The sequence below is a fragment of the Hemicordylus capensis genome, chromosome 4 (genome assembly GCF_027244095.1).
Source record: "Hemicordylus capensis ecotype Gifberg chromosome 4, rHemCap1.1.pri, whole genome shotgun sequence".
In the NCBI taxonomy this organism is placed as follows: Eukaryota; Metazoa; Chordata; class Lepidosauria; order Squamata; family Cordylidae; genus Hemicordylus; species Hemicordylus capensis.
In genome coordinates, this window is record NC_069660.1 from 174063314 (window position 1) to 174088243 (window position 24930).

At 42.1% G+C, this 24930-nt stretch overlaps 1 protein-coding gene across 12 annotated transcripts in view; it reads left to right on the forward strand.

Annotated features, from left to right (window-relative positions):
* KIAA0232 (KIAA0232 ortholog) overlaps positions 1-24930 on the forward strand; it is a 73155-nt gene that overhangs the window by 29691 nt on the left and 18534 nt on the right. For 11 of the 12 annotated variants that reach the window (XM_053242890.1, XM_053242895.1, XM_053242897.1 and 8 more), the window contains 4 exons: positions 6405-6542; positions 9274-9340; positions 13446-13527; positions 14981-18242. In XM_053242890.1, the coding sequence (XP_053098865.1) occupies positions 6405-6542; positions 9274-9340; positions 13446-13527; positions 14981-18242 (3549 nt within the window). Of the gene's footprint in view, positions 1-94; positions 156-6404; positions 6543-9273; positions 9341-13445; positions 13528-14980; positions 18243-24930 lie in introns of those variants that run through there. The other variant, XM_053242893.1, reaches the window with a different exon arrangement.

The window sequence follows — 24930 nt, forward strand, 5'->3', positions numbered from 1 at the left end:
ACAGATGGTGAAATGTGTGCAGCAATTATGGGTCTTCTCTCTCAATAACCATGTGAAACAGGATCCCAGAACCCATTTTCTTTCTGTTGTATACAGGTCAGTCCTAACTCCTGCCATAGATAGTGATGGTGCAGCAACTTATTTTCTTTCAAAAGGTGATTATAAGAATAAGAGGCACAGGCACCTTTCTGATAAGCTGTATTTTATAATAATCAAAAATGTTCTTATGAAAGAGTGATTGAGTTTCTCAAATCAGTTTTTTTTCTTATATGATCATTTGTGTTTGGCCAACTTCTTTGTATCAGGAGTTGCACTTATTTAAAATAGGAGATACAGAGCTCAACCATTAACTAAACATGTGACAAAACCATGTTAGCTACTATTTCTTTCTTTAAAAAAAAAAAAAACAACCAAAAAAACCCTGCTTCCTGCCACTTCACTCCAGAACGCTCCCACACCAGCCACTTCTTCTGATGGCAAACTGCTGTGCATTTGAAGGAACACGTCTCCTTGCTTTTGCTTTGCTTTGCTGTGCTGAACTGTGCAAAGCAGGACATTTCCATATATGCTCTGTTTAATTGGAACAGATGCATGCAGCTTCTAGTGTCCTTGGGGCCCATGTTTGGGTGGTTCTGGTGCCGTGCTTTCTTGACCCATCTTGGGTCAAGAACCCTTGATTTTTTTCTCTCATGTATATTTGAGTCCATGTAAACACATGCTCTAATGAACTGCTGAAGAACTTGAGAACAGTCCTGCTGGATCATGCTAACAATCCATCTAGTTTAACATTCTTTTTTCCATAGTGACAAGCCAGCTGCTTCCAGGCTGCAAGCTTTTACCTGTGATTATCCCTCGGTGGCATACTGCCTCTAAACATGGGGGCTTTATTTAGCCATTACAGCTAGTAGCTGTTGATAGACCTTGCTCTGTGGATTTTGTGTAAACTTCTTTTAAAGCCGAGTGGCCACTGCATCTTCTTTACATAAATTGTTTGCTGTGTGAAGCTATGTTTTCATTCTGTCCTGAGTTCTAGTACTATGGTAGAGAGAGCAAACTTGCTTTATAGCCACTTCTCATGTATCTCCTGTCTTAGTTGTCTTAATTAAAAAGCCCCCAATACTTTAGCTCTTCTAATAGGCAATACTCCAACCCTGCAATCATTTTGGTGGCATTTCCAGTTTTAAGATTATGCTCTTTTGAAAAGGGCTGACCAGGACTACACACAGTATTTGAAATATAGCTTTCTGGATTTCCACCACCCTTCATAATTTGATGTGATCAATAGATTTGGCTGTCTCACTGCTCATCCCTGATCATTGATGGACAAGTGAAATAGCACCTGTTCAAAGAGAAATAGCACGCATTACAGATCTGTGAAGAACTGAATTACATGCTTCTCACAATTATGGGAACTGTTTGCTTACTCCCACCCTCTGTCTCCCGCCAAACCAATTACTAATGCATAAGAAGTCTCTGCCTCTTGATTGCTAAGTTTACCGAGGAGCATTTGGTAAGGGACTTTGGCTAAAGCATTCTCAAAATTCCAGTATATTGAAAGCCCATATTTTCAAAAAGTGCTTGTGATACAGCATGGTGTTCTGGTGTTCAGTAAAAAATCCTAATTGGACAGGGCATTCTCAAGCGCCTGGGCATGCCTAAAGTAGCATTCTAGATTCTGGTTAAGAAAGATTTTGTTGCTGGATTCATTTATTGTAACATTTGTCAGCATTTGTATAAACAGCTTCTAGTTTATCCTTATGCATAAGAGTCATGTGGTATTAATGAAATTTTAAAAAGATAAATATTTTTACTTAATTGAAGTATGTAATCTTTGAATATTTCCTCTGAAAGTTTATTTTGATTTATCCAGGAGAATTGAGTTCAACAAACACAGTATCTTTTAAAAGGTGTACTTTTAGATTTACGTTCTTAATTTTAAGCAGATAACGTGTTTGTCCTGAACTGTTTGGCTCTTTGAAACTCCAAACCCAAACTGTACAACCACTAGAGTCACATTTTGTAAGTGTATCAAATAATCTAATTTTGTTCATTCAAATACATTTGCTTAAATAGCAATAGCAATAGCAGCAATAGCACTTACATTTATATACCGCTCTATAGCTGGAAGCTCTCTAAGTGGTTTACAATGATTTAGCATATTGCCCCCCAACATTCTGGGTACTCATTTTACCGACCTCGGAAGGATGGAAGGCTGAGTCAACCTTGAGCCCCTGGTCAGGATCGATCTTGTAACCTTCTGGTTACAGGGTGGCAGTTTTACCACTGCGCCACCAGGGGCTCCTGGTGGAGTAAGTATGCTCTTACTTCTGAGTAGACACACTTAAAGCAGTAGCAGACATACATGCAGTTGATTCAAAATATCATAGTAATAGAATAGCAATGGAAGTGGGAAATGGAGTTGCTGGATTTGGCAGACAGTACATAGGTGCAGGAAAGAGGGGAGCAGGATTGCTTGGGAGGGTGTGCTGTGAAAGCTGTTCCGTTTCTCCCCACCCATGGAGGCTCCAGATGGACTTGTATCTAGAGAAAAGGTAAACATGATGCTGCAACCTACAGGCTTGTTTCCTAAAACAAAGTTGATTAATCTCCAGGGCCATCCAGCTCACTCTTTTTAGAGCCAAGAACTTGTCTCTTTAGCTCCAATATCTAAGAGTCCAGATAAACCAAACCAAAAGTAAAATATCATGTTGCCTACAATGGCAAGCCAGATGCCTCCGTGTCTCCACAAGCAGGATATGTAAGGTAAATAGTTGTATCTCCTGTGCTCTCAACTGGTGTTCAGAAGGCTACTGCCTCTGAACCTGGAGGTAGCATATGGCTAACAGCCATTTGTAGACTTGTTATTGATGAATGTATCTAAGCTCCCTTCTGAAAGCCATCTAGGCTAGTGGCTATCATCACATCATGTGGTGGTGAATTCTCCAAACTCTGTTCTGTGTTCTTTTAAAAAATGTATCCGGAATTTCCTGCTAGTCAGATCCACTGGATGAATTTGAGTTTGAGTTCTAATGTGGGGTGGGGGTGGGGGGTGTTAACCTGCACCAAGAATAATTTTATAAACCTCTATAATTGCCCCCCCGCCCCGTGATCCTGGTCACCGTTCTTCTAACTAAAAAAACCCAACTGTAGCATTTTCCCCATAGGGAAAGATGTTCCTGGCAACCAAAACCATGCACAATATCCCAAGTGTTGCCACACCATGATTTGTATAGGGGCATTCTGATATTTAGCAGTTTTGTTCTCAGTCACTCTAATGAGTCTCTAACATAGAATATTCCTTTATCTCAGCTGCCCCACACACTGGGAAAACAATGTCAATGAGCAGCAAATTGCAATCCCTTGGCCACTTGCTGCCATCTCAGACCCCCAAAATCTGCAGTATGCCACAGTGTGCATCATTTAAGGATGGCAGTTGTTTCACACCCATTTTGCACACAGATGAGAAAAATTAGAGGGAATACTGCCAGTAAGTATGCATAGGGTTGCAGCAGGGCTTTTTCAAAAGGAACATTTGGAATTGCACAGTGGCATGTGACTAAAACATGTATGTAGCACATGCCACTATAGCACTCCTGTGCATTCTGCTTATAGAAATGAGCTCTGCTAATGTTCAGAGCTGCTTTTCCTCCACTGAATCTTAGTCTTGCACATTAATCGGTATTTAAATAAGGGAAATAAGTTTGCATGAACATCTTTTAGCATGATTACTACAATTTAGCTTCAGATATTCTCTCATGGTTTGTTTGTTTTGGTTTCTTTAGTAGATTTCGATACTGCCCTCATTCAGAAGTCCCTGGGCAGTTCACAATCTAAAAACAACCATTAAAACATTAACATGATTAAAACAATTTAAAGTACAAATAGAAACTCTAAAACCTGAAGCTTTAAAACTATAAACTCAAAGCCTGGCTAAACAGATATGTTTTCAGGTCTTTCTTAAAAACATTCCGAGAAGGGGAAACTTCTCTGGAAGCATTTTCCAGAGTCCTAGGGCAACTCTAGAAAATGTCCAGTTTTGAGTCGCCACCAACCAGACCTCCCCAATGAGCTTGCTACCTGCAGTATCGGAGTTTGGGGTTCTAGAGAAGTCTAAACTACTCACTTTACTTTGTACATTATCAATCCCTTTTCTCATCAGTTAACATAATGCAACGTGTTCATGACTTGAATTTTTGAACTGAATAAATGTTCTTTTGGAATAGAACATCTTGACTGGTTGCAGACTTTTAAAAGCTCTAGGTTGTAGCCTGAGAGGAGTAGTAGTTGGGGGACAAAGGTCACTGGGTGTAACTGGAGATAAGGTGAGGCTGTGGGGAATTTTAAAAATAAAGAGGCAGTCTGTCTTGGCTGTGGGAAGGGGTAGGAAGACATTTTAGGGAGTTAAGTGGTGGCGGGGAATTGCATATTCTGAGCAATGGGCAAATGGCTTTGGCAATAGAATGTTCTGAATAAAGGTGAATTGTGCTGGTCAAAGACCAAAATAAAGACTATGACTATGAATAAAGGTGAAAGGGCCAACATGTTGAGGAAGGGCCAGAAAGGAAGAGGTTGCTTAGTTAAGAGTGGAAGATAAACTCATTTGGCTAGAGGAACTGGAGGAAGGTTTTTGCAATATTTTGTAAAGAGAATCAGCTTGACTTAGCAACTGATTTATTCTTAGTCCCACAGATTCAGTGATGAAGCTGAGGCTTCATGCCTGTGATAGAATGGGTGGTGGTGATGTCAGTGGACATAGACAACAGTCAAAATGGAAACTATCTGGGTGAAAAGATGACCATTTTGTGTTTGGATGTGTAACCAACATCTCAAACTCAATTTGTCAGAGTAGAAATACTCAGCTGGCAGTCAGATATCAAGGAAGAAGGTTGTGGGGACAAAGCAATAACAAGGTGTTGTTATTGTATAGGTGGTAAGGAAAACCATGGGATTTGATGTCACTGGTAGACATAGAGGGAATAGTAAAGGACTCAGCCTTGCAAAACTGTGGAATAGAAAGGAGCCTCCCTCAAGGGAAACTCTGGACAAGTAGTCCCACAAGAAGAACTAGCAGAGAACGCCATGGCAGTCTTAATGTATGTGGGGAGTTGTAATGAAGGGGAATGGCCCGTGGTATTGTAGGCAGCAGAAAGGATTGATGTGTACAGGGTACAGACTTCTATATTTGGACCAGGTTCACAGTCTGGGGGTGCTCATCGATCCAGCACTGTCACTAGAAGGCTCAAGTGGCCTCTGTGGCTTGGAGCACATTTTATCAGCTTCAGCTGATATGCCAACTGTGATCTTACCTGGACAGAGATACCATGGCCACAGTTACTCACGCTCTGGTAACCTCTTGCTTAGTTTACTGCAATGAATTGTGTATGGGGCTCCCTTTGAAAATGGTCCCGAAACTGCAGCTCGTACAAAATAGGGCTGTAAGATTATTAATCGGGATTGGATGTTTTGATCATATTATGCCAGTACTTAGTTGGCTGCACTGGCTCCCAGTCTGTTTCCGGGCCCAATTCAAAGTGGTGGTTTTAACCTTTAAAGCTCTAAATGGCTTGGGACCGGGTTACTTGAAAGAGTGTTTTGCCCAATATGTCCCTATCCGTACCTTAAGATCTTCTTCAGAGGCCCTCCTCCAGGTGCCCCTGCCAAACAAGGTGAGGCGGGTGGCTACCAGGGAGAGGGCCTTTTTGGTGGTTGCACCCCGTTTATGGAATAGCCTCCCCAGTGAGGTTCACCTAGCTTCATCACTTTGTTCTTTTAGATGCCAGGTAAAGACCTTTTTGTTCACCCAGGCCTTTTAAATTGGTTTTTTTAAATTCAGCTTTTCAGATTTTGTCTGATCTTTAACTAATTTTAAAATGAGTTTTTAACACTGCTTTTGTATTTTATTTTCACTTTTTTTTGTCTTATGATTTAATGTGTTTATTGTATGTGTGTATTTTTGTAAGCAGCTCAGATAACAATTTGTTATGGGATGGCTAACAAAGTGTAGTATTATATTTGGCAGTAAGACTGTAACTTTAGCAGTGCACCAAATTTCATAGGGCAGAAGTCAGATTGTACAAGATCAAGAGAAAAACTGAAAGAACAAGTTAAGGCATTACAAATATGCAGCTCCTGTTTAGAGACAGGGGGAAGAAGGAGATTGGATTGTAGGCAGAGGGAAGGATGAGTCAAGAGAGTATATGGATATGAGTGGTATGCTTGAATGCGGTGGGGGAGAGAGAATGGTGGAAATGACCATTAGAATGGGAGGGGATACTTGTGTCAGTCTGTTCATATTTAATCTTCCCATGTGGTCTTACCACTTTCCTTTGCAAAAACCTTGAGTATCTTGTAAGTGGTATATAATATTCTAATTAACTTTTATTCTTCCCCTTAATTTGTTTTAGGAGAATGACATCTTCCTGGGCTGGGAAAAAGGAGCTTACAAGAAATGGGGGAAAAGTAAGAAAAAATGTTCTGATCTAACACTAGAAGAAATGAAAAAACAGGCTGCTGTTCAGTGTCTTCGCTCTGCTTCTGATGAAGTAAGAACTAGTACAATAGTTGCATCCTATTCAGTTCATTCTTAACCGTGATGTTGAGTAGTCGGTTGAGGTGTTCTGTTTAATAAGTACTTTATTTTCCATATTTGTTTGCTGGATGTTAAACACTAAACTGTTAAACATTTAACCATTAAGATGAACCTTTCAGTAAATGTTATTTATTTATCGTATTTATATACTGCCTGATATATGTATATCTAGGCTGTGTACATAATTCAAAATAGAACCATATACAACAGAATAAAAACAAAAAGGTGCCTAATAAGCAGGAAGACAGAGCAGTTGAGCTAGATGACTGAATTAATTTGATTGCTCTGTCTTCCTGTCTGCAGACTCTCCTAGTTAGTTTCCAAAATATCATAATAACCATCATGTTCTAACGCTACCAAAATATGACAATTTCCGTAGCAGGGGCAGTGGAACAGAACTGCCGGAAGCTAGTGCTCCCTACATTTGAAATCCACAGTGGAAGTGCTTTTAGTGTGGTATAATATATGGACATGAACTGAAATGGTTTTTGGCAGTTGGAGGATCTGGGTGCATTCTTTCTCCTCCCTGCTAAAGAGAACTGAGGGTTTTTATTAGCACTGACCATGTTAATTGTTAAAACCAACAATAAGTTTTCACCAGTTTAAAACTCTTAATTTTGCCTTACCCCCTTTCACTTGACCCTTGCACTACATGGCTTATACAGTCTAGTGTGGAAGTTGGAGAAGGTGAGGGAGAGCAGGATACATCCTCGTCTCAGGTTTCTTTTGAAGAAACCTGCATTGAATCCCCCTGCTAGGCAATTATAGGCCTGTCTCCAGTCTTCCATGATTGGGCAAAGTGTTGGAGAGGGTGGTGGTTTCTCAACTCCAGTCAGTCTTGGAAGAAGCAGATTATTTGGAGCCATTTCAAACCAGTTTTCGGACGGGCTGTGGGGTGGAGACTGCCTTGGGTTGCCTGATGGGTGATCTCTAATTAGGAATCGACAGTGGAAGTGTGGCCCTGTTGGATCTCTTGGTGGATTTCTTGGATCTCTTGGTGGCTTTCGATACCAGCAACCATGGTATCCTTCTGGAGTGCCTGAGAGGATTTGGGGTGGTAGGCACCACTTTGCAGTGCTTCTGCTCCTACCTCTCAGGTAGATTCCAGATGGTGTCACTTGGAGATTGTTGCTCTTCAAAGCAATAGCTACTGTATGGTGTCCCATAGGGTTCTATCTCCAATGCTTTTTAACATATACATGAAATTGCTGGGAGAGATCATCAGGAGATTTGGTGCAGGGTACTATCAGTATGCTGATGACACCCAGATTTATTTCTCCATATCAACTTGGTCAGGAGATGGCTTAAGCTTCCTAAATGCTTGCCTGGAACTGGTAATGGGCTGGATGAGGGAGAACAAACTGAAATTGAGCCCAAACAAGATGGAGGTATTCATTGTGGGAGGCTGGAATTTAGGAAGAAGTTTAGATCTGCCTGTTCCGGATGGAGTTAACTCCCCCTGAAAGATCAAGTATGTAGCTTGGGAAAACTTCTATACCCAAACCTCTCCCTGATCTCAGGTTGAGACAGTGGCCAGGAGTGCTTTTTATCAGCTTTGACTAATACATCAGCTACGTCCATTTCTCGAGATTAACAATCTTAAAACTCTGGTACATATGCTGATAACAGCCAGGCTTGACTACTGCATTACATTTTACATTGGGCTTCCTTTGTACATAGTTCGGAAGCTGCAACTGGTGCAGAATGTGGCAGCCAGGTTGGTCTCTGGGTCCACCCATAGAGACCACATTTCACATATTTTAAAAGAACTACTTTGGCTGCAAATTAGTTTCTGGGGAAAATACAAAGTGCTAGTTGTTACCTATAAAGCCCTGAATGGCTTGGGCCCAGGGTATCTAAGACAGTGCCTTCTTCATGAACCCCACTGCCTAATAAGATCATTGGCGGAGGTTCAGTTGTGGTTGCCCACTGGCTCGCTTGGTTGCCCCAGGGCTCTGGAACACACTGCCAAATGAAATCGGAATCTCCCGATCTCTGGTTGTTTTTAAATGACTCTTGAAAACAGGCTTTTAGTTTATGATATTTTAAAGTTTTATTTATAGTAATCTTAATCTGTTTTATATTATTTTTAGGCTTTAGTTGTTTGTTTGGATTGTAAACTGCCCTGGGTTTTTAGATAGATAGATAGAATGTAATATTTACATCCTGCACTTGTAAATTAAAATGTCAGTTATAATGTCTCCTTAAAAATAACCTGGCTTACAATATAAATATGGGTAGGTGAAGGGGAAATTGAGAGAACTACTTTGGTGGGGGGGGGGTTTAATGTGTGTGTGTGTGGTTGTACTTTAATTTGGTGCCCCTTCCATCTCACTGATTGTGATAAGTGCCTTGAAAAGATTGTCCAAAACTGGCTTAGACTCCTAAATCATAATTATGAACTGGAATGAAAACTTGTAATATAGTGGCAGATTTCCAAACTTAAGCTGTGAAGTCCACATCTTCAAACCTCACCTCATCCATAAGTTCACCAAGGGACTAGAAGCAAGCCTCTACTTTTTTAGTCTCAAGGCTCAACCTCATTTGCTATATTGGGATAATGCTGGTGGTTCCTTACATGGCTGTTTCACTTTCTGAGAGAATGTATGTGAAGCATCTTATACATATTAAGTAGTAATTATACTGACTGCTTTTTAAAAATGTGTGGTTTTTTAATTGTACAGAGCTCTGGGATTGAGACTTTAGTGGAAGAGCTCTGCTGTAGACTGAAAGATCTCCAGAGTGAGCAAGGTGAGAATACCTTCTATAATGTTATTTTTTGTTTTTTTGGGGGGGAGATCTCTCTGAAACATATTTGATCACTACCTTGCATGCAGTAGTTTGGTTGAATCAACTATGCTATAGGAAGTCCTAGTCAGGGCTGGCTCCAAGTCTGAGGAGGCCCTGGGCCCTTCCCATTTGGGTGGGCCCCTGAGGGCTTCTCTGGCAGTAGCAGGCAACAGCAGTGCTGGCATGACTAGAGCCACTACTCAGACAGTGCCTTGATGTTGTGTCTCTCCAGAGCTAAAGAGGACTGCTATTGCTGCTGCTCAATAAGTCTTGCCATGTGGATGGACCTCGGTGGTTTACTGGGCAGCAACAGAATCCCTCTCAGCACTGGTGTGAGTGGAGTCGCCATTTTATTTCCTCTCAATGCCCCCAGTAAAGCATCACAGTAGTGTAGTGCTATGTTGGGGACATCACTGAGGAATTAAAATGATAATTCTGGCCAAGCTGGTGTTAAGTGCCTAGTAAGGAGAAAGTTTGTGGGAGGCTGTGCCTGCGTGCAGTTGGCTTGAAGGTGCTGCATGCTGACACTGGGCCTAGTTTTCACAAACAGATGAGGTTGTAAACCTGTATTGGAACAGGTTTTAAAATGGTATGATACCATTTTAGGCTGCTATTGGGAGGCCATGTAATGGAATCCCCTACCACCACCACCACCGCAAATATACACATTGACCCCTAGCCTTCTCACCTAGGTTCAGGATTGCAGCCATAATGGTAGGTCATAATCTGTTGCATTTTTTAGTAACTTCAAGATTTTTCTGCACATAACAGTAGCCATGTGGAAAGATTATGTAGGTTTTAAGTCTGATGTATTTTGAGGGAAACACTTGTATTGAAACAGAAAAGAACAAATATGTTATTGGCTATATGAACCCTCTGTTAAATTACTTGAAGGTTTTTCTTAAGGTTTGGATAGACCACTGCAACTATAGTAAAACAATGTAAACAAGTATTGATAGATGGAAGATTAAGATGTTATAGGTGGAGAACATGCATGATAGATAAAACTGATTTTTAAGAAACTTTTTTACTTCAGTTATAACTTCTTGCATTAAAAAGCACATTAAAATGAAATCTGGATGGAATATAAGCAAACAAGTGTAGGCTTTAACCTCTTGAATATGAATTCATTCCTCTCAAATAATTTGAGTTAATGGTTACTTGGAAAAACCATAACAATATTTTTCTTCAATAAGCTTAAAAGCATTCCTTCAGCATTACCTCCCAGGGTGGCATATACTTAAAATAATTAAAAAGTACAATAGAATTCAGTTAACTGTATACAGTTCCAGAGGCAGTAGTCTTCGCCAGTCCAAATCCAGTAATTAAAGCCTGCTACACAAGGTGTTGGAATATCTGGGCAAGTAAAGTCACCTGGCCATTGAAAAGACACTTCAATTGGTACCAGGTGGCTTTCTTTGCACAAGGCATTCAAAATACAAGGCATCATGACCAAGTCACTGCCTGCCTAACATTAGATGACGGGACTTTGAAGAAGACTCAGAACCAAGGCAGAACCAAGCCATTTAGATAATCAGCACTTTGCATCATGCTCTAAAACAGTCTGGTAAACAGTGTTGCGGTTTCAAGAACTGGCGAAGTATTCTTTAGTCAGTACATCGACTACAACCAATAGAACAGAAATAAAAATAAAGCTATTGTTGCTGCAACATAAGATATGGCAGGGGAATACTGACAGTATACACATACAGAATGTCAGATGACCCAAAGTGACCCCCACCCAATGGCTTCATTATCATCAGTTCACAATTTGCTTCCTTACTCTTGGAGCAACTGACAGGAATTTCGCCACAGCTAAGGTTGCAGGTGAGGGATTTTCCCTTTAAGCTGATTCTAGTTGGGAAGCCAACAGATATTTTGTACTAGCGGAATCTTCCTGGAAATGGTCAAAGGCAGCCCCACATACAGTACACTGCCATAGCCCAGTTTGGAGGTACTGTGCAGTATTGTGTTATACTGGGGCCAGACATTGGGATCCGTCCCTTAGCTCAAGGAAATGACTCGAAGCCTTGCCAATATATCTAAGCTACTAACCCTAGCTTGGTGGCCTTGTACTGAGCGTTGCACTTCCCTCAGTTCTCAGAATGTAAATGTTTGACTTTATCTACGTACTGTAACTAGTACCAGCCATCGCTTTTGAAGAGTTTGCATTAAATGATCTTGTTCACTATCCATAACTGACTCCCTCCTTGTCTCCATAAAGATAGAATATTACATTCCAAAAGGAATGTGGGCTATTCGAACACTTTAGGAGAGGATTGCTGGTCTTGTGGTAGCAAGCATCACTTGTCCCCTTAGCTAAGCAGGGTCTGCCCTGGTTACATATGAATGGGAGACTAGAAGTGTAAGATATTCCCCTCAGGGGATGGAGCCGCTCTGGTAAGAGCAGAAGGTTTCAAGTTTCCTCCCTGGCTTGTCTAAGATAGGGCTGAGAAAGATTCCTGCCTGCAACCTCGGAGAAACCACTGCCAGTCTGTGAAGACAATACTGAGCTAGATAGACCACTGGTCTGACTGGTATATGGCAGGTTCCTAACACAAGTTTTAGATTACATTCCAGGGTGGCATAATGGTTTCTAAATGCAGTTGCTCACATACTTTACGGAGAAACGCTTAGGGGTGAGAGAGGTGCCCACTAGGGATGTGCTTGAATCAATTTTTTGCAATTTGATTTGAGGTTCAATCGAATTGGCCGGATCTCTAATCTGCAAATTCTAATCTGATCCAATTCGATTTGAGTTGGATTCAATTTGGAATGATTCAGCCCACTTCTAAATGTCCTAGGGGCACCTAATTTGGGTAGTGGGTAGGTCCCCATGGGTGCCACCTACCACCCAAATCTGAAGGCAGTGGGGCCCTTGGTTGATTTTGAATGATTTTTTCCTAGCTTTTACTGATTTTGTATATTTCTGCCATAGGAAATAATGGGGATTTGAAGTTGCTGTATCCCTAACATGGATCCCCAGCTTTAATTTCTTTTTTTAAGCTAAGCTCTAGCCCTTGTAGAAGTGGAGTTATGGAGCAAAATGTGCAGTCACTATTTTTCAAGTGTTTGGATTCTTTGGTGTGTAATTTTCCTCATAATGAATCCCTATAAGGATTCATTGTACACCTTTCGACTGTCATTGGACAGTGCAATCAGGCAAGTGCCATGTGTCAACTACCATCTCTCTCTCTCTCTCGTACTCAAATTTATTTTTTTAGGCATTTTTGAAGTGTTTAGATTCATTGGTGTCTTCATTACACACCTTCATTTCTTTTGTTCATTTTGACCCCACTGCTTTGTGGGTGGGGGATTAGTGGTATCCCATGTGCCAACTACCGCACAAGCCGCTGGGGTACTCTGTTTATATTTTATGAATGTTTCAGGTGTTTAGACACCTTGGTGTATAATGACTCCTCGTAGGGATTCATTATGAGCAAAGGCTATTAGACACCAAAAAGTCTAAACACTTGAAAAAATTCCTAGAACATAAACTGACTAGTACCCCACTGCCTTGCTGGATGATGATGGGGGTGTAGTTGGCACATGGCAGTTGACAGTTGGCACTGTCCAAAGACAGTCAAAATGAACAGAAGAAATGAAGGTGTGTGTAATGAATCCTCATAGGGATTCAGTGAGGAAATGTTACTATACACTAAAGAATCCAAACACTTGAAAATAGTGGCCGCACATTTTAGCTCCATAACTCCACTTCTACAAGGGCTAGGGCTTAGCTTTTTAAAAAAATAAAAAAGAAAGAAAAAGCTGGGAATCTGGGGGATTTAATAGGAGGAACCTTAATCTCAGATTTGAATCGTATCTGGCGTGATTAAATTTGAGCTCAAATTTGGCCAGGAGTGTCTATGCAGATTCATTTTGAGCTTGAATCACCTGAATCGACCAGATTTGGGTTGAATCGATCCAAATCATTTGAAGCAAGTACGGAAGCCAGTTAATCATGGAATTTGGTTCTTTATAGTTTGATTGTTTCTTGTAATAAGAAAATACTTTAGAAACACGCAAGTCGGAGATCACAAATTCAAGTGATTGTTTTCTATAACAGAAGAGAAGATTCACAGAAAGCTTGAGGGCTCTTTGCCTCCTGAAGTTGATTTATCTCCTGCAGCAAAGGATCAAGTGGAAATGTATGTCTCCCTTTTAAGTATCAATTTTTTATGTATACAGATGTAAATGTAAGTGCTACTTTAGATATTGTTACTGACCATGAAATATGGCTTTGAAATTATCATTTTCTTATTAAAATGTTTCCTTCTGCATATGAATCATTATGTTAAAATCTCTAATTTTGTGTTGCACGTGCACAAAGAGAATTCTGGAATCCTGCTAAGCTAGACATCTTCCAGTGCAACAGATCCTCCTTTCTCTTCCTTCTGCTTAATGAAAGACAAGACTTATTTTCATCCTTGAGCAGCAACAGTCACACGTGTTCTTCAGTAAGGCTTTCCCAATATATCATTTACCATCAGCTCTACAGAAAGTGCTGAGGTTGAGAAAACCAGACAGGGCTAGCTGCTGACTTCTGAACCACAGCACCTCAGGTTGGGGAAGCTAATGTGATGTGTGGTACAGTAATGGATTGGCTCCCCACCCCCATTCCATTTTGATTAAACGAGAAAAACAAAATTAATTATTCAGCTGTCTTAATGAACCTGGCTTCTGTGTCCATTTGTGTGCCTGATTATAATGCTTTGCTACTCCTGATGTGGATGGGACACCAACCACTGCCCCAACCAACCAACCGCCCCAACCTCTCCACTATTTATCAGTAGAGGCAGGTGGCAGAGCGATCGCATTAATTGCTGTAGGGGTAAAGGAAAGCCTTGAATATGTGTGCACAAACACAGTATGTCCAAGCTTGTTGGGTGTCATGGGAATTGTAGTTTCTATGATGCTTTGCCTCCTCCAGACATGCACAGGAGTACAAAATGAAGCCCTTCAGTATACATGAAACTGTTTCGGCAACTCTCCTTCCACCCTGGTGAATGAGAGTCACACTAATATCTGGAGGAGTGCCAGGTACACAGAGCTGGGCTGGAGTCTAGAAGCGTCTAGAGCATACTGTGGCCATCCTGCTAAATTCCCACAAAGCGATCCAAGGACTTGATGAGGTGTAGAGGATCTGATCCATGGCAAGTTTGGTAACTTCCATGGATGACATATTTAACTGCATATTTTGTACAAGCTGAAAACATGTATCTACTCTTGTATCAGTATTTTCTTGGGTGACGGCCAGACCTTCTGAGCTATTCATTGTTGTTGGAAGCTGCTTCTCTGAGCAGAAGGAGAGGTTCATGCACTCAGGGACCCCTTCCACTTGTGCAAGGAGCTGTTATGTGAGCAATACTCTTATGCACTGTCTCCTGCTCACGGAAGGAGCTTCCATCAGTGTGTTGGTCAGTCTGCCACCCAGTAATGAACAAAAAAAGTCTCTGTGCTTATATATTCTTAAACCGGCATAAGTGGGATTAAAGTGGCTGATTTGGTTGCTCTTTGGAACAGAAAGATTGTATAACTAATACAGCTGTCCTTGTTTTAATGGCTATATGAGTTAATACTAATGTCTTTGTTTTGTTCTAGGTACTATGAAGCATTTCCACCTCTTTCGAAGAAACCAGTTTGCCTGCAAGAAATTATGACTGTATGGAATAAATCCAAAGTTTGTTCTTACTCCAGCTCCTCCTCTTCTTCTACTGTCCCGCCAACTAGCACCGATACATCTTCTCCAAAGGACTGCATTAGTGAAAGTGAAGTATCTAAAGAGAGAAATAGCAACAAAGTACCTGTCACTGTACATGAAAGAGCTACACAGAAAAAAGATAAAGATGAAAAAGAGAATAAGTTTGAGAATAGCAGTATTGAAGAGAGAACTGCTTTATACAAAAAGCAAGCCCGCCACAAACCTGAGGGAAAGATGCGTCCTCGATCCTGGTCTTCTGGCTCCAGTGAAGGAGGTTCAAATTCTAGTGGTAATCAAGGTGATTCGAAAGCAACCACAAAATGTGTAAAAGTAAGGCATAAAACAAGGGAAGTCCGGAGTAAAAAAGGACGGAATGGGCAAAGCAGGCATTTAGTAAAGACTGGTGAGAAGGCTGAAAGAAGAATTCACGGCAGTAGCAGCAGCAATGGATCCATCAAGCAACTGTGTAAAAGGGGTAAACGGCCATTAAAAGAAATCCGAAGGAAAGAACCTGGGAGCTATGAGGGCAAAGAGCTATACTTTGATTGCAGAAATGAAAAGGAATATAAAGAGGAGCCCCTGTGGTATACTGAGCCAATTACAGAATACTTTGTTCCCCTGAGTAGGAAAAGTAAACTTGAGACGACGTACCGCAACAGGCAAGATGCATGTGATGCAACATCAGAGGCTGTAGAAGAATTAGCTGAATCAGTGCAAGGTCTTTGCATTAGCAACAATAATATTAATAAAACATACCTCGCAGCAGGTACTTTCATCGATGGCCATTTTGTGGAAATGCCTGCAGTTCTAAATGAGGACATTGGCCTCACTAGGACCTCAATGTGTTCTCAACCAGAGGACGATACACACTCAGATGGTGTTCATCTTTCAGAACTAACACACTTCTATGAAGTGGATATTGACCAATCCATGTTGGATTCTGGTGCCTCAGGCAAGATGCAAGGGGAGAGTCGGATTTTGAATATGATTCGGCAGAAAAGTAAAGAGGGGACTAATTTTGAGGCAGAATGTTGCATAGTGTTTGATGGAGTGGAGTTGCAAGGGGAAAGTGCAATATGGGCAGATTCAGCCACCTCTGTTGGTGCTGAAGGGTGGTTCTTGCAAGATCTTAGTAATTTAGCTCAATTTTGGGAGTGCTGTTCATCTTCTAGCTCTGGTGATGCAGATGGGGAAAGCTTTGGGGGAGATTCTCCTATTAGACTTTCCCCTACCTTAGACAGCACAATGCTTAATTCACACTTGCTTTCAGGCAATCAAGAGCTGTTTTCGGATACTAATGAAGGGTCTGGTTTAAATTCTTTTTCAGTGTTTGAAGTGCAATGCAGTAATTCTGTCTTACCATTTCCTTTTGAAAAACTCAGTTTGGGAAATGAAAATACAGACTCTAGTAGCAATGTTGATATCTTTGGGAAAACACAGTCTAGATTGTTAATATGGACCAAAAATAGTGCCTTTGATGAAAATGAACACTGTTCTAACTTATCAACAAGAACTTGTAGTCCATGGTCATACTCTGAAGAAACACGTTCTGACAATGAGACTTTAAATATTCCATTTGAAGAATCCCCTCAATTTAACCCGGATGATATTAATTACGTCGTTCCGAGAGTTTCTTCAAGTTATGTAGATGAAGAAATTGTAGATTTTTTGCAAGAGGAGACTTGCCAGGAAGAGACTAGATCTTTAGGAGAAATGCCCACCTTAATTTTTACAAAAAAATCTAAACTAGAATCAATCTGTGGTATTCAGTTAGAACAAAAGGCTGAAGATAAAGAATATGAAACTACACAAGTGTGTAGTGACAGCAGTCCACATGAAGATGACTATGGCTCAGGGGTTATTAAAGACATTTGGACAAATATGACAGACAGAAATTCTGCAGCAATTGTCGAAATAGATGGAATAGAAGAAGAGTTATTTTCAGCTGATGTAAATCATTATTGCTGCTGCTTAAATGAAACAAAGGTAGAAATTCTTCAGGATCCTAATAAAGCAGTGCAAAGATCGGAATATCATCTTTGGGAAGGTCAGAAGGAGAATGTGGAGAAAAGAGCATTTGCTTCCAACAGTTTATCAAAGGTGGATTGTGGCGATTATACTACACCCTCCAAACCATGGGATATTAACCAAGATAAGGAGAGTTCATTTATTCTTGGTGGTGTGTATGGGGAGCTAAAAACATTTAACAGTGATGGTGAATGGGCAGTGGTGCCACCCAGTCACCCAAAAGGAAACCTATTACAGTGTGCAGCTTCTGATGTAGTTACAATAGCTGGTACAGATGTCTTCATGACACCAGGAAATAGCTTTGCCCCGGGTCACAGACAATTATGGAGACCTTTGGTATCGTTTGAACAAAGTGAGCCGTTGAAATGTGGTGATCATGGATTAAATAGAGGTTTTTCATTTATCTTCCATGAAGACTTGTTAGAAGCTTGTGGTAGTTTTCAAGGTGAAGAGTCTGGTCTGGAATATTCGTTCTCTTCCTTTGACTTGAATAATCCATTTTCACAAGTTCTTCATGTAGAATGTACATTTGAACCAGAAGGAATTGCATCCTTCAGCCCTTGCTTTAAACCCAAATCTATCCTTTGCTCTGAATCTGATAGGGAAGTTTTTCGTCCTAGAATATGTGGCGCCGGGAGGACACAATACAGAGCGATACGGATTTCTCCAAGAACTCACTTTCGCCCAATTTCTGCATCTGAACTTTCTCCATGTGGTGGAAGCGAGTCCGATTTTGAATCTGAGAAAGATGAGGGGACTATTCCTGCAGAAGCGTTTGATGATTCCCAAGCAGATCTCAAACCACTGGAAGAAGATGCAGAAAAAGAAGGGCATTATTATGGTAAATCAGAACTTGAGTCTGGGAAGTTCCTTCCTAGGTTAAAAAAGTGTGGAATGGAAAAGAGTGCACAGACATCTCTGGATTCCCAGGAAGAATCATCTGGAATATTGCTGTTAGAAAATGAGAATTCTTGCTTAGAATGCAGTATGAAAAAACTGCCAGACATGAGGGCTGTAGAAAACTCTAAAGCTAGTTGCAGTGTTGTGGAACCACAGGAAGAGGAAGACAAGTCTTGCAGTTGTAAAGAGAACTCATACGAAGAGAACCCAGTTTCTTCAGCAGAGCTGAAAGAGGTATGCTCTTGTCATATATTTGAAATTAATTATGTCCTACCCTATCTCTGTGGGCGCCAAGAGTCGAAATTGACTTCACGGCACACTGTGTTTTTCATACACAGTATTCAAGGTAGCAAGAAGCTTCTGAACAAAGTGTAATCAATATCAATAAAGATTTTTTATTGAAAAGCAATAAAACAGAGCCTAAGAACAAAATGGTACTTGTGCTGTAGAATTTTGATTGGATCTTGTGTGCATATAAATAAATATTCAAAATTGTGTACATGCACACACTTGTAGTTCAGAGGTTCAACGTCTTCTAGTAATAGTAGTTTTTTTAATGAATTCTTGTTGCTATCGCAAGAAGAATGTTGGGGGGAAATCAAATTAATGTACTCCATGGTAAAGGTTCATAAGCATTTAATCTTGAATACCAAGGGCTGTCCTCCAGATTGCCTAGAGAACAAACCTATTCATTCTGGTGTAACTAGGCATTATAGTAATTTTCTTGCTGCCCAGCCCCGTTATGGCTGTCCTTGTAACAGTGCCATTAATTACACTACATTTTCTGGCTGAAAGCTTCATAGCGAAATCCTATAACTCTAGAAACATTGCTTTGTTCATTTCCTAGTTTTTCCAGGAAAATCTAGAGCATGTGTTGAGGATCAACTTTTATCATGTTTTAAACTACTGCTGTGAGATGAAGAACTCTGGTGCTTGGATCCTGGTTTTTACGTCCTCAAGATCACTTGTTACCTCTTAATGACCTCTAGTCACCCTGTTTGCTTAGGCCAGCATTCTTTTGGAATGCCTCCTTCCAGTTATATGCCCTTTTTGCATAAAAAGTATTTTGCTTACCACCCAAAGGTGGTAGGATGCTTCTGAGTACCAGTTGCAGGGGAGTAACAGCTGGAGGGAGGGCATTCCCTCAGCTCCTGCCTGTAGACTTCCAGTGGCATCTGGTGGGCCACTGTGTGGAACAGGATGCTGGACTAGATGGGCCTTGGGCCTGATCCAGAAGGGCTATTCTTATGTTCTAAAGGCACATGGTTGAAATAAGTGCCAATTAGTGTGGCAGTAACCACTCCAAGAGGAATGGAGTGGTTACTATCACTAAACATAGAATTGCTTTAGGCAATGACAGCCACCTTTTAGAAATTGGATGGTTGTTGTTATTATTATTTATTATTATTATTATTATTTATTTTTACTTTTATATCCCGCTCTTCCTCCAAGGAGCCCAGAGCCGGTGTACTACATACTTGAGTTTCTCTTTCACAACAACCCTGTGAAGTAGGTTAGGCTGAGAGAGGAGTGACTGGCCCAGAGTCACCTAGCTAGTTTCAAGGCTGAATGGGGATTTGAACTCGGGTCTCCGTGGTCCTAGTCCAGCACTCTAACCACTACACCACTCTGGCTCTGGGTTGCTGCTGGGTTGGAAAACATGATGTAAGTACTGAATACCAGGATGCTCTCCTTCCCATAAATGTGTAGGACAACATCAAAAACACAATCTCTGTGGCTGAAGACCTGGTACAGTTTGGTTTGATCTGGCCCACGTACAGGTGGCTGTTTGATTGCAAAACTGGACATGACAATAAAGTGGAAGAAACCGTTCAGTCTGATATCTCTCTCCATATTGGAGAGATCTGCGCATTTCACCACCAATCAAAGCATCTGCACAAAATCCTATCAGTTCAGATTGCTGTGGATAGGTTGTATATTGGAAGAGTACTTGCATTATTTCTGACTCCTTGCCTGTTTGAATGTAAAGTTTTCAGCATTTGCTTTCCCATCTAGGATTGTACCTATTTTATAAATGGTGTAAATGAGATAATCTCCACTTCTACCCCCAACTACATTGTCTAGCAAGATACCAATCCACACTTCCCTTTTGCCTTTAAACATCTTTATCTTGCAGTTCTTTATAGATTGTTTAACACCTCCATTTCAGGCAGCTGACTTAAAATTCTTTGGCAATTGTTCAAACTGGGCAATCTGTCAAATACTGTATGCCTCTCTAGTTTGTCAAATCTTGGGCATATTGCTCTGAAAATGAACTTGCAAGAGAAAAGAAATATCTCATAGATGAGCATTTGGGGAAGCACAGGATGTTTTTTAAGGAGAATATACCTTGCATCTAGTAGGGAGTAACTATATTTATCCATGTATTTGTGTTCTTTCAGTCCTAACAAAAGTACCCAGGACAGTCCTTTAAAATACAGCAGCTGTGTTGAGCCCCAACACCAACTTTTTTGATTAAACATTGTCCATATAGTAGTGTTGTGCATTCATAGTCCAGTTGAAACATGGTTTAACTTCTGGCTTTCAGGCGAAGGATGGCATTTGGGATTTAATAAGACAATAGGCAGCCATGTACAAGAATATGAGACATATAAATGAAATACCCTTGATGTTGTCAGGGGAAAATAATAGCTTGGGTTATGTTTTCTATAATAAAATGTTCATTAAATATATACTCAATTTTGTAAGACAACTGATATATACAATGATACAGTGACAGATTTAAAGATCTGGAAGTGATCTGTTGTCGTCATGAGAAATGGGTTATTGTGCCTGCACAGAGACCTCACAGATGGATTAACTAGCTCCTCACTGGCGCCCCTCCCTGCCGTGCACATGCCTTGTGCATTGCTTTTTCCGGCAGCTGGGCACCATTTTGTCTGTTTCTTTTTGACAACACATGCGTTCAGACCTCTGGTTTGGTGCTCCTCAGAATGAGAAAAAAAGTGTTACTTCGGACAGATTTTCTAGCATTACCTCGGACTGTGACCTTGACTATTCTTCCTCGTTCTCCCTTTGGACTTTGTTCTCACAAATGTGGACATTCATTACTTTGACTTCAGACTGTAAGTTGACTATTCTTCAGACTTTGATTTGAACTTGACAGCTGCCTTCCATGGCCTTGCCGTCGGAAGAGTCATGGCTTAGTGGAAGAAAACAATGTTTAAGCGTTGCTTTGCATGCCGGGCTAAGTTCCCTTCAACTGATGAACATGAACTCTGTTTACTCTGTTTGGGAGTGCAGCATGTCCTGGCCTCTTGTAGGATTTGCAGTTCCTTCTCAAAGCAAACACTGAAAAACCGCTTTTTGCATCTCAGAGCCACTCTCTACGGAGATGCACTATATCCACCGACGCTGAGGCCGGAATTGACATCGCTCTCGCTGTCAACGTCAACATCGATGGGCCAACTTTCGATATCTGCCCTGTGGTCTGTGTGTGCAGTCTAAAACTCTATGGGATAATCTCAAAGAGATTGTCTTCAGAAAGCCCAAGTCTTCAGACCATGGACGTAAGATGCATAAACGACTTTGTATGTCCTCCGACAGTGACTTGCTGCCTCCGAAAAGGCACAAGTCAAAGTCGGCTCATCCTTCGAGATTGAGGACCCCTTCGCCATCAACTGTTCAGTATCGACCGTTGATGCTGTTGGCGATCCTGTCGGAAGCTCCGCCTTCTGATACAGAGGCTGCCCTTCCTATGCCTCTTTCAACACCAACATGTTTGGTTCTTCCAACTTTCCCGTCAGTATCGACTACAACCACTGTCTCTGCCTCGATGTTGACGCCAGTGTCCTGGCTACTTCATTTCCCCCCACATCAAATCAAATCACTCGGTTTTCCCCTCAACTTCTTTGATGTCGATGTTCGATACCGACATGGGCATCCCGCACCGTGTTACTCCATCTTCCCTGACGGCTGCAGTGCTCCCACGCCAGCATAAACCGCTCTTGTTTTAGCTTGCAAAGACTCTTCTGAGATCACCTCTCATGCTCTTCGATACCATAGATGAAGCACTGTTGGATGATGGAACTACTAAGTCGCTGCTGAGTGCTCTGGACTCCACCACCAGCACGCCCTCCGGCTCCACGTTTCAGGCTTCCTCACACCAGGCCTCTATACCGGCATCTCCTCTTCAGATTGGGACCACCTCTTCCACCTTTACGGTGCCGGTGTCTGTACCAACCAAAGCCAATGTTTCCCCATGTGCCACCTCCTTTGGTACAGTGAGGGAAATAAGTATTTGATCCCCTGCTGATTTTGTCCGTTTGCCCTCTGACACAGAAATGACCAGGCTATAATTGGAATGGTAGGTTTATTGTAGCTGTGAGAGACAGAATAACAACAAACAAACCCTCAAAAGCCCAGTGCCCAAAAGTCAGCGATGGATTTGCATTGTAGTGAGGGAAATAAGTATTCGATCCCTTCACAAAAGATGTCTTATTACTTGGTGGCAAAACCCTTGTTGGCAATCACAGAGGTCAGACGTTTCTTGTAGTTGGCCACCAGGTTTGCACACAACCCAGGAGGGATGTTGTCCCACTCCTCTTTGCAGATCCTCTCCAAGTCAGAAAGGTTTCGAGGCTGATGTCTGGCAACCCGAACCTTCAGCTCCCTCCACAGATTTTCTATGGGATTAAGGTCTGGAAACTGGCTGGGCCACTCCAGGACCTTCATGTGCTTCTTCTTGAGCCACTCCTTTGTTGCCTTGGCTGTGTGTTTTGGGTCATTGTCATGCTGGAATACCCATCCATGACCCATTCTCAATGCCCTGGCTGAGGGAAGGAGGTGCTCACCCAAGAGCTGACGGTACATGGTCCCGTCCATCGTCCCTTCGATGCGGTGAAGGTGTCCTGTCCCCTTAGCAGAAAAACACCCCCAAAGCATAATGTGTCCACCTCCATGTTTGACGGTGGGGATGGTGTTCTTGGGCTCATAGGCAGCATTCCTCCTCCTCCACACACGGCGAGTGGAGTTGATGCCAAAGAGCTCGATTTTGGTCTCATCTGACCACAACACTTTCGCCCAGTTCTCCTCTGGATCATTCAGATGTGCATTGGCAAACTGCAGACGGGCCTGTACATGTGCTGCCTTGAGCAGGGGGACCTTGCGGGCACTGCAAGATTTCAGTCCTTCACGGTGTAGTGTGTTACCAATTGTTTTCTTGGTGACTATGGTTCCAGCTGCCCTGAGATCATTGACAAGTTCCCCCCGTGTAGTTCTGGGCTGCTTTGTCACCGTTCTCATGATCATTGCAACTCCACGAGGTGAGATCTTGCATGGAGCCCCAGACCGAGGGAGATTGACAGTTGTTTTGTGTTTCTTCCATTTGCGAGTTATCGTGCCAACTGTAGTCACCTTCTCACCAAGCTGCTTGGTGATAGTCTTGTAGCCCAGTCCAGCCTTGTGCAGGTCTACAACCTTGTCCCTGACATCCTTCGACAGCTCTTTGGTCTTGGGCATGGTGGTGAGTTTGGAAGCTGAGTGATTGCTTGCTTCTATGGACAGGTGTCTTTTATACAGGTACTGTAACAAGCTGGGATTAGGAGCACTCCCTTACAGAGGGTGTTCCTCATCTCAGCTCGTTACCTGCATATAGTGAAAAGACACCTGGGAGCCTGAAATCTTGCTGGTTGATAGCAATAGCAATAGCAATAGCACTTACATTTATATACCGCTCTATAGCTGAAGCTCTCTAAGCGGTTTACAATGATTTAGCATATTGCCCCCCAACATTCTGGGTACTCATTTTACCGACCTCGGAAGGATGGAAGGCTGAGTCAACCTTGAGCCCCTGGTCAGGATCGAACTTGTAACCTTCTGGTTACAGGGCGGCAGTTTTACCACTGCGCCACCAGGGGATCGAATACTTATTTTCCTCACTACAATGCAAATCCATCGCTGACTTTTGGGCACTGGGCTTTTGGGGGTTTGTTTGTTGTTATTCTGTCTCTCACAGCTACAATAAACCTACCATTCCAATTATAGCCTGGTCATTTCTGTGTCAGAGGGCAAACGGACAAAATCAGCAGGGGATCAAATACTTATTTCCCTCACTGTACCTCCAAGGACCCCATTCATGCCTGTGGGTTTAAGCACAATATTTCTCCATCTGCACAACTGGATTGGGCAGAGTTCCAGTTGTGGATAACTCAGCGCATGCTGCAAGGCCTGTTGCTGTGTCAGCCAGCACTAGCTGTTCCTCAGTGGTTACTGCCTGCTCAGCCTTTGGCACAGTCGCAGCCTAAACCTCTGGTTCCACCAGTACTTGTGACCCAGTGTGTTCAGACAACGCCGCTGCTTCTTGACACCACCGTGTTACCAACAGAGCCGCTTCCTCAGCAACCAGTCGCTCCTGTAGGGCTACTTTTGGACATCCCCGTACCACCTCCTGTGGCCCCACCTACTCCTGTTAAGCCTGTGGAGTCTTCTGGGGAGGATTCATATGATTCTTCCGAATCTTCGGACTCTGACTGTGACGGCGACAGACCAAGACACCCATCCGACTTGCCTTCGGATGTGCCCTCGAGATCTTCCACTTTTCCTAATGAGGAGTTGAAATCGTACACACAAATGATTCAGCACATGGCGGAGATGCTTGAGCTTGAGGTGAAACACCCTGCTCTTAACCTGAAGGATCCTGTCTACAAGATGTTCGCATCTATTCAATCCGCGCAACCAATTGCGCTGCCTATGTTGCTGGCCATAACCAAGGCGGCTAAAATTTCATGGGACATTCTGCAAACATCAACCCCCACATCGAAACGTCTTGAGGCACTGTATCAAGTGCAAGAGGAAGACAACCTTGACTTGCTCAACCACCCGATCCCCAATTCCTTAGTAATTGTTTGCGCCTCGTCTAAACCTGGCCACTGTCATTCTACCCCCTCTGATAAGGAGGGTA